We start from the raw sequence: 9864 nt of genomic DNA, 5'->3' as shown, positions 1-9864 counted from the left end.
AACTAAAAAAAAAACAATTCATTCTGATTATTTAATCATTTTTACACATGTACATATTATGAATTTCCCATTTCCCAATTGACTTATCAAAATGTTTAATGAACTATACCGTTTTTTTGCCAAAAGAATTATGACTGAAATTGATTATTCCTACAACAAATGTATACAAGTAATATTTTAATGAAGATGACCTGTTTTTTAACAACGTTATGTGTACATATAATCTTTTAGTTATAGCACTAAATTATATTTTACAAAATTAATACCGTGATAAATAATAATAATAAATAAATTGGTAGACACAATATTTTCAGGTGCCGGCATAATAAATGACACAAGCCTAAATAACATTATGGTTATACTTATAGCGGTAATATTATTTTTAGTAGTTGTGTATTATAAAATTGTAAACCGGAGAAAGATATCATTGGCAAATCGAATACCGGGTCCAGATGGATTATTTTTTGTGCTATCTATTTTACTTGAAGGACCTGAAAAATTATTGAAGAATATATTAAAAGTTGCCAGAAAGTAATTACCCTCTTTTCTCGTTTATCTATTACATTTTATTTTATTTTTAGATATTCTCAATTTCTAGTAATTTGAGTGCAACAAATAACAATAATTAGTTTTGTTGTCTTTGTGAACTAGATACGAGAATACATTAAAGAAAGCCTGGATTTTGGATCAATTATTCGTATTTCCTGGAAATCCCGAAGAAATAGAAGCGGTTTTTACCAATCCTAATATGTTCAACAAAGCTAAACTGTATAAAATGGCTAACGACTCAATTGGGGGCAATGGATTATTTTCAATCAGGGTGTTTGATGAATGGAAAAATAACAGGTGAAATTTTTCAGTGTGATCTTATATTTATTTTTCATCACAACTATAGTAAAACAAAACATTAAAATTCGTAAAACAATAATAAAGCATCAATTTGTATAACACATTCAAAAATATAATGGAAACTATTAATAATTTTCTTTAAAATGCTAGGAAATCAGTTTTTATCGCCAATTTTTTAAATGTTACTCTTTCGAAATTACCTACCTGTCGTTTATTATTATAATTTTCAATTTGTGTCGATACTTGTAGAAAATTGGTAGCTGCGGGGTTTAAATTTTCGAATCTTAAATCGTTCGTACCAATATTTTACGAAGAAGCAAAATTCTTGAGCCGTGTATTGTACGAGAAACGGGAAATCAATTCAAATGAACGTGATTTAAGCAGGGATATCAGTATGGCGACTTTGGAGATGATCGGAAGAACCGCTTTGGGTGTAAAATTGAATGCACAGAAAAACGACAACCACGTATTAGTGGAGAATTTAATATCATCAAAAAGGTATACTTTTATTGTTTTTTACGTCATTACTGTAAACCAGGTCGGATGCAATTTACCGATACTTTTTAAGTGTCGCCATGTTGCACAATACATACAAATGGACCATTTAAATTATTTTCGTAATAACTGGTAGACAATTGGATATAATTAACCCACGACATTGTACCGCACGATAATGACGCATTAAATAACGAAAAAAGAATATATGCCACAATTTATAGGTAGCACACAACCAGTTCGGAACGTTGTCGTGATTGTAATATTGATGATAAGTTCAGGAATTGTAATTTCATAAAATATCAAAAATAATTTTGACAGCGCAGAGGCCCTCTTAATCCGGGCGTGCTGTTTAAACGAATCTGTATACATAGATATATAAATAAAATATGAAGTCCTGACTAACTGTCAACACACAACTTAAACTATGGTAGCTAGCGATTTGAAATTTTCAGGGTATGTTTGTATTATAGTCTAGGCGTGCAATAAGAAACGATTTTGATTTTAAGGGGTTGAAATGGGCAAAAACTAAATTAAAATTGTCTTTTCTCAAGCTGTCATCTTGCGGCCCTATGTTGGTGATGATCTATGTTGATATGATGTTCTAACGTGGCCTTGTTTAATACTGTGTCCATATCTAACTTAAATTATTACAGCTTAAATCTTTATGCGAAATTTTCCACGTAAAAACTGCGCTCAACTAGAAATATTAATAGTGGTCATTTTGATGTATAGTCACTTGTTTCAAATCAAATTTTTACTACAGTACCATAAACACCATTACCCAATACCGGGAAATTGTAATAAGTGTACAAATAGGGTAAGAAAATTAAAGCTGATTTTTTTTTATTGGCAATTACATTTGTAAAAATATTTTAAAATGTCGATTGAAAAGATTATTGTAAACGGCCTATTGACACCTCAAATAGTTGTTCCTATCATAGAGATGGTGCCTGCGTTTTTCGATCAATTTCGTATCCTCCATTTAATGAGCAAGAAAGGTGCTAGAAGGTACAAAATACAATTGCTTCGCATGTTCATTGGAATGACTTCGACATATGTCTTACAATTCGAATGGCGACAACTTCTTATCTTCTACAAATTATGTCCGTGAAATGTCAATTCATTCAATCTACGCTGGTACTTTCGAATTTGTTAGATAACGCTTTATTTTAAACGTTATTTTGGGTGATTTACACTTAAAAAGACATTGCTTCCACAGCGAGTTACACCCAAAAGGAGTTGAACAATCACAATTTTTTCCGGGCCACGCCGGGTAGTAATATAACTATTCAATCGTTATAACTTAAAAGTACTTAACCAATGATGTTTTTGAGCTAGCGTGTCAGCTCTTTGTAATGAAAATTTGGTTTTTGTAGGTTACTGTGTACCGAATAACACACCCGTGGTTTATGACAGAAGTCTTTTTCACTTGTCAACGTATAAACGTAAACAAGACATTAGCCAAAATAAAATTTACAATTTCATTGAAGATTTAGTCCAGAAAAAAAATAGAACTGAAAAATAATATAAACAGTCTAGGAGAACATAACGAAGAGTGTACGAGCGTTAAATGTAAATCTTTTATTGAGATAATGCTCGGAATGAACATCAGATGACATTTAAGCAAATACGGGATGAAATAATAACTACTATAGTTGGTACGTTTTTTAAAACATTATATTAGGAAAGAATTGTTGGCAAATGTATTATAGTTGGTCTTTAAAAATGTTAAGACTCAGTTGGTACTTTATATGGTATTAAAGAGGTTAAAGTGATATTTTTATACTTTTTATTTATTATAAAGTCTATGATTACTCAAGTTGATCGAATGGTCAGACAAAATATAATAATAACCGTTTAAAACCATTTCAACATTTTGTATTGCGTCATTGTTTAAATTTAAAAATCTTATTTGTTGAATTACTTATTTATTTATTTTAAAATTAATTAGTGATACATAAAACAAGTGGACTTTAATTTGATAAATAATATCAAATATTTATTTGTGTTGTTATTTGTGAATATCAAAACAGGTTGCAAAATTGACATAATCCAATTCTCTAATAAATACACAACTATTGATTAAATAGTTTCAAATACCAAGCGTATAAAGAGAGCTGTTTTTTCTTTGATTCTATCTTTTAAAATTTGGTTTTAGGAGGCCAAGATACTACAGCTGTGTCGACTGCGTGTTTAATATTTATGTTGCTCATCATCAGGATGTACAAAATAAAGTAAACTCTAATTCGTATTCAGTTTTATTAATTGAAAAATTACACATTATAGATATTCTTGGTGAGGAAAAAGTGATATATTTTTTATTTCTGCTTATTAATAGGTGTTGGAAGAGTTATTGACAATATTTTCTTCTGGCGATCCGGATCGACCACCTACCTATGAGGATTTACAAAAGATGCAATACTTGGAACGTGTAATCAAAGAAACTCTAAGGCATTTTCCCCCTCTTCCCTTGTATGGCAGAAACGTTGAAAAAGAAACTGTTATCGGAGGCTTTTTAATCCCTGCAGGTACGGCCGTAGACAAAAATTGTTCGATAAATTGCAACCACATTAGGTGCTTGAAATTACTAAATTAAATTGAAAAAAAATATCTACAGGAACAACGGTCATGGTGATCTCTGCTTGGATACACTTCAATCCAAACATTTATCCGGAACCAGAGAAGTTCAATCCGGACCACTTCTTGCCCGAAGCATGTCGCAGTCGCCATCCGTATTCGTTCCTGCCTTTTAGCGGTGGTTACAGGAATTGCATTGGTATCAAATATGCAATGCTTCAAATGAAAACTGTCGCCTCGACATTGGTTAGATCTTATCGTCTCCGTCCGTCGGATAAGTGTCCAAAACCTGATAATCTTCGATTAATGTTTGCTGTTTCACAAACATTTGTCAACGGGTGCTACGTTAAAATAGAAGCGAGAATGTGATCAATATTGAAGCTGTGTTGTAAACCAGAATTGATTAAATATTAGTTATGGGTTTTCAGGTTATCATGTAATCATGTTAATTAGGGTTTCATCATTTTATTGATTTTACCTAGGAACGTATGTTATTAGGGTTAGTTATTATTTTGGCTTACCAATTTGTTGGTGTTGACTCTTCTTTCCAAATACATCTTTTATAAACTGTTTAAGCCGTCTATATCAATATTTTCTTTGGTTTTATAGACATTGTTTATCTGTTAGTTTAATATAATCTTCATTTAAAATTGCAAGTATGTTTTTGGCCGAAAACAGATATTGTGTAATAAAGAAATGAATTGTTTTTCTTCGACAACAACGTCGTTTATAATTCAGTTTGATATAAATAACCAATAAAAGCATAAAAACAAATGTTAAGAAAAAGTTAACACTGTACTCTGTAAAAAGGTAATTTTTAAATAAGCCATCGATATAAGAATAAATTGAAGTTGAACGTTATTTTAGTATTGAATTAAATAAAATTTGGCACTTTCCTATAGCTACACAAATAAAAAATGATAAGACATTTTTTTGAATCTTATGGTCTGCATCTTTGTTGCACTAATTAGAGCCTTTATATTACTGAAATAAATTCTAATAACATTTTTTCAATAATATACTATTTTGTCGTTATGAAAACGTAATTGAAATTGTATTAAAAAGGGTTCAAGTTTGTATATTTTATTTATTTATTTTCAGTAAGGATGTACTAAACCATTTATTAAGATATTTAACGGGAAATCTATAAACCTTCATAAACGTTTTCTAACCGTTCCCGTTTACTCCGAACCACGCACACATAGGCTTAGCCAACCGTTTTCCATCCAGGGATCCATGTCCTTAGCCTTATCCACGGCCACTGCACTTAACCAGACAGCAGGTCTGTTACAATTCGGTGGAGGCGCCGTTTGCGGTTAGTCTTATATTTTTACACCGATGGACAGCCCATTTTTCAAGGGCATAAGCTACGGACACGACCCTATCCAATTATGCTAATAAATTGGTGTTACTCTCGAGTTATAGTGAGGTGGTTTAAGGTACAATTTGCTTTGGAGAATCAATAATAAGACTGAATTGCAATTACAATATTTTTTACATTTTATAAAGCGACATATTATACAGACAATTAATTATTAAATTTACAACAATACTGAGAATCTAATGAATATTTTTACCATAATTACCTACTTGACAATTCTGACAGTACTACACCGTCTGACGACTTAGATAATACTGTAATTCTTTCTGCTAATAAAACAGACACACCCGCAGCTGATAAGCCGTCTACAACAGGGGAAACTCCCGAATTTTCAGAGAGCTTGGAAAATGACCCCGAGATAGAACAGAAATCGGTTTCACCGAAAGTAAGTGCGAAAGTGAGAATGAGCATTACACCACAAAGTTTTTCCGGTCAGATGACCGAAGACAATGATCCAAGAGCCCAAGCCTTGGGTCCGTCGTGTGCTATTCTACGAACCAATACATTTATTGAATTTTAAATATTTATTTAGTTAGTGTAATATACATTTGATTTTTTATTAAATAACTATGCACCACGTATAATTAAACAAGAATATAAGAAACAATAGAATATTAGAAAAAATATTTTTAGTATTTAGAAAAATCGTAAGTTTCAAGTACACGACATTACATTTATGTTGTCAAGAAACCATCAGCATATGCATATATGGTTTCTTAGAGAATTAGCGAATTTATATTAACTGATTATTGAATCATCATTAATCGACTTCCAATTTCCTAAAAGAACCTTCGATTGCGTTTTCAATATTATCCAAGTGGTTGTTGGAATTTTTCGGGCGTTTACTGTTATCTGCTACAATCGACGATTGGGTTATAAGCCATTCTCGGTGTCTTATCAACTCATCGTACCAGTCGTCTGCAATTAAAACAAATAAATTATGATATGAATCCGATTGTTCAGCTAAAATGACATTCGTATGTATTGAAATAAATAATTCGTAAGCCATATAGTTCAAACCTGACTTAGTTTTAGTTATATAAATTATACGCGTCATCATGGTCCATCTTTTATTTTTTCATAAATTTATTAACAAGCAATTGAACTGGATTTCAATGATAACGGCATAAAATCCGTTATGCACACTGATGAGTTCTTTAAGCAAGAATTATCTTAATTATTTATAACAATTTTAAACAAGTTCATATTATTTTTTACTTAATTTTTTTCATAGTACATCATCATATTTTAAATATTATTTTTAAGCTTATCTTAAGAAGAAATAGAGATATTGGGTTAAAAACCTGATGGATTGGTCCATGTAAATATAAACTGGCATTGCTGGAATTTGGCCTGGTACACTGACATGCCCTCAGATTCTCATTTTTTCATAACTGTTTTAATGTGTAGACAGATTTTCATTTGTCGGCAACGATGTAATTTACATATATCACATTATGGTTTTTCCTTAGTTCTTATATTCTATCAGGATTATGTTGAAACTTATTATTTTTTTTTTACTTGATGACCATTTGGACTGAGTTAACGAAGTGTTTTTGTTGGGGTATAATTATTTGGATATACTTTTAGAAAATTTCCAAACGTAGAAGATTATAGTACTATTTTAGTATGTTAATACCTAGTAATATTTTTAATACAATTGACTAAAGGATCACTTTTCTTACACTAAGACCATCATGGGTGACTAATATGTAGCAAATATTGATATGCAATAATAGTTTATATAATTGGCCTAAACAAGCCTAACTAGTTAAAAATTAAGCCTTTATATATCAAAAGATATCGCGTTATTATTAAACAAAGATATTATGTGGGTTAGAAAAACTGGATGAATTGGTTCGTCTAAAGATACACTGGTATTGCTGTAACTTAGCCTGAATCACCGCCATGCGCTCGGATAAAAATGATTCCATTAAAACGTTTATTTAATACTTTCAATGTCTAATGAGTATATAGAAAGAAGAAGAGTAGCATGTTCAATCTACTGTGCTCCGAATTTAGTCGAATTTAGATATCAAGTTAAAATAAAAATTTATGATTTTTGCAATAATTGCTACTGACCTAGTATTTCATCAGACGTCTTGGGGTAAGTTCCTCCGTAGTTAAGTGGAAGAATACTAGGATCGATGTTGTTTTTCAGATCTTCGATGGATTTGTGATTAAATATCTGTAGTACACAAATACCATTGAAACACTTCTAAATACATTTTAAAACATGTGTGATTAATTACCCTCTGGGAAATTTTCTTATTCAAAAGACTTATTATGATATTAAATAACGGCTGTAAGAAACTTCTCATATTAACTACGTGAATTTGGTGTATCTGCGTTGGGTATGCCTTCTAAATATATAAAATAAATAAAATATTATTTACTAAAGTATAACGGTAAGAAATAAAATTAATAATTTTATATAGATCTAATATGTTATTATTAACATATATATATATATATATATAATTATAATTAGCTTCAATCCTTTCAGTTAATTCATAATATCTTGAATCAGAGTAATATTGTATGTATAATAAAAAAAAATACTTACCAATGCATTTTCAAGGCCTTTTTTAACATTAGCTAAGTATGCTGTTAAGTGATGCATGGAAACATTGTTCATATCAAAAATGAATATGTCCTTTTTATAGGTGTCTAACTTAACCATTCTGAGATCAAATGACATAGTACATAGTTTAAAACTATCATTACATACAAAATGGTCGGCTTCTTCAGTCCTTATACTAAAGAGGGTTACTCTGTGGCCCTCATGAGTTGGGTTTGGTAATGGGGCATAACAACTAAAAATCAATGTTTCAATTATAAATGGCAATGAAATATTAATAATTTATTTATAATATTGAAGAAAATTGTATTTTCATTTTAATGGGGTAAATGGCAAAAAGTCTGCTTGATTTACTAAAAGACTAACGTTATTTTTATTTTGCCACAACCAAATATAGTAGCTAGGTAAATACTAACGTAAGTTTCATTGCTTGAGTTATCTCTGGTGAAGTTGGATCCCACTCGGTGTAGTACTCTGGTATTAGGAGTTTTACAGTGTAATGCTGGTCCAACACCACTTTGGTTTTCTCCAAACTATTCTTGCACACGATCAAAATCATTTTGATTCGTTTTTCATCAATCCTCTTTTCATCGTCTAATAAATAATTGTATCGAATCTTGTGTAATATGAAGAATATATCTAAAAATAAAAATAATACGTTTTACCGTCTGGGTTGGGAAGGTGGGGCTGTTTTCGCATCCACTCCTTGAGAAATTTCACGTCAAGATCTATTTGTGTCTCAGAAGTACCCAACTCGCTATAGATTTGACTGATTGTGCTCGGTGATGGTAGTATTAACGTTTTAGTTTCCATTGCTGTGGAGTTGTTTGTATTTTACACGCAATCCTCAAGTGTTACAAATGATTAATTTGAAATACAAGTAAATAAATGACTTATATTGAGTATACCAACACGCTACTCGCTAGACTAAGAAAGGTATAATACTTCTTTAACGATATTAAATTATAATGGGAGTTTTATTGACAAAGAAACAATCTACAAGAATTTAAAGTTTTTCTCATGGTACTAAAATATGTTTCGGTTGTCAAACTATTATTATCATAATTTCATTGTTCTGATTTTCGCAAGTGTGTGTATTTTGTGTTCATTAGTTTTTTTTAGTTTTATTTATTATTTTATTAGTGCCTTAAATAACTACGTTGCTTGATAGACTAAGGAAGGCATAAAACTATACACTATTTTTTTAACGCCATCTAGTTTTGGTTTCAATGACATATCTTATTAAAATATAACCTCCAGGGGGAAAAATGAATAACATTACACTAGTTATTCAACGACATTAAGTTTCTCTGTTGGTGTTATTGGCAGAACAAATTTACAAGGTTATTTTTAAGTTATAATACGTCCAATGAATTTAAATTTTGAAGTTGTCAAATTAGTAACTATATTTCAGATATTTTTATCACAATAATATCATACAAATGCAACCATTATGTTGCCTTTTGGGGTCCTATTAATTCTTCCTTATAAAACTATAATAACGCGTTATCTTTTGATATTTGAAGTCTTTTTTTTTAGCTAATTAGGATTGTTTAGGCCAATTAAATAAACTCTTATTGCATGTCAATACTTGATGAATAAAGGTATACAACTGCGCTATTTATAAAAAAACTAATTCAGAAGGGAGTCAAGGGACATCGAAGTGATGTTCGGTTTAAGAGTGAATATTACCGTAGAGGATATGTATTCGACGAAATATTTAAATACTTTGGAGTCAATCTAAATAATAGGGATGACATGTACAATGAAATAATAATAATAATTGAGGTTAGGTGCGAAAAATCGGGGATCTTATTCAATGAACAAAATTTTTATTTCTAAGTTTTACTCCTTATATCTGCTGTTAACGGTCATTAGTAATGTATTATTGTGAAACGTGGTCGACAACTTAAGGAGACGAGACAAAGCTACTAACCTTTGAATGAAAGATTCTTAAAGGAATGTATGGTCCGATATA

General features: G+C 30.5%; 2 protein-coding genes across 2 annotated transcripts; one reads left to right on the top strand and one right to left on the bottom strand.

The window, feature by feature from the left end:
• Positions 1-352: 352 nt before the first annotated feature.
• LOC126847942 (probable cytochrome P450 313a1) lies at positions 353-5825 on the top strand. The gene is given in 9 exon segments (XM_050588385.1): positions 353-531; positions 652-846; positions 1099-1315; positions 2240-2345; positions 3506-3553; positions 3556-3581; positions 3686-3875; positions 3965-4262; positions 5531-5825. Coding segments are annotated over 9 exon segments (1554 nt in total).
• Positions 5826-5972: 147 nt separating this feature from the next.
• LOC126847979 (clavesin-2-like) lies at positions 5973-8802 on the bottom strand. The gene is made up of 6 exons (XM_050588455.1): positions 8552-8802; positions 8303-8480; positions 7872-8121; positions 7558-7668; positions 7388-7493; positions 5973-6223 (listed from the first exon to the last, which is right to left on the bottom strand). The coding sequence occupies exons 1-6, from the start codon at positions 8697-8699 to the stop codon at positions 6066-6068; spliced, it is 951 nt and encodes a 316-aa protein (XP_050444412.1). The 5' UTR covers positions 8700-8802; the 3' UTR covers positions 5973-6065.
• Positions 8803-9864: the final 1062 nt, after the last annotated feature.

Source organism: Adelges cooleyi, unplaced genomic scaffold (genome assembly GCF_023614345.1).
Source record: "Adelges cooleyi isolate 19-005CV unplaced genomic scaffold, UGA_ACOO_1.1 ACOO_flye_CR_arks_rails_tigmint_CR_PRNA_14, whole genome shotgun sequence".
NCBI classification, from domain to species: Eukaryota; Metazoa; Arthropoda; class Insecta; order Hemiptera; family Adelgidae; genus Adelges; species Adelges cooleyi.
This window is presented reverse-complemented; position numbering and strand designations above follow the sequence as displayed.

What these genes read in the sequence shown, in the direction of transcription:
- LOC126847979 (XM_050588455.1), bottom strand. Translation starts at nt 8,699, where the DNA reads ATGGAAACTAAAACGTTAATACTACCATCACCGAGCACAATCAGTCAA. An exon ending in CCACCTTCCCAACCCAGACG is followed by an intron (nt 8,481 to 8,551) that starts GTAAAACGTATT and finishes ATTATTTATTAG; the next exon opens with ACGATGAAAAGAGGATTGAT. An exon ending in GACGTCTGATGAAATACTAG is followed by an intron (nt 6,224 to 7,387) that starts GTCAGTAGCAAT and finishes TTTTAATTGCAG; the next exon opens with ACGACTGGTACGATGAGTTG.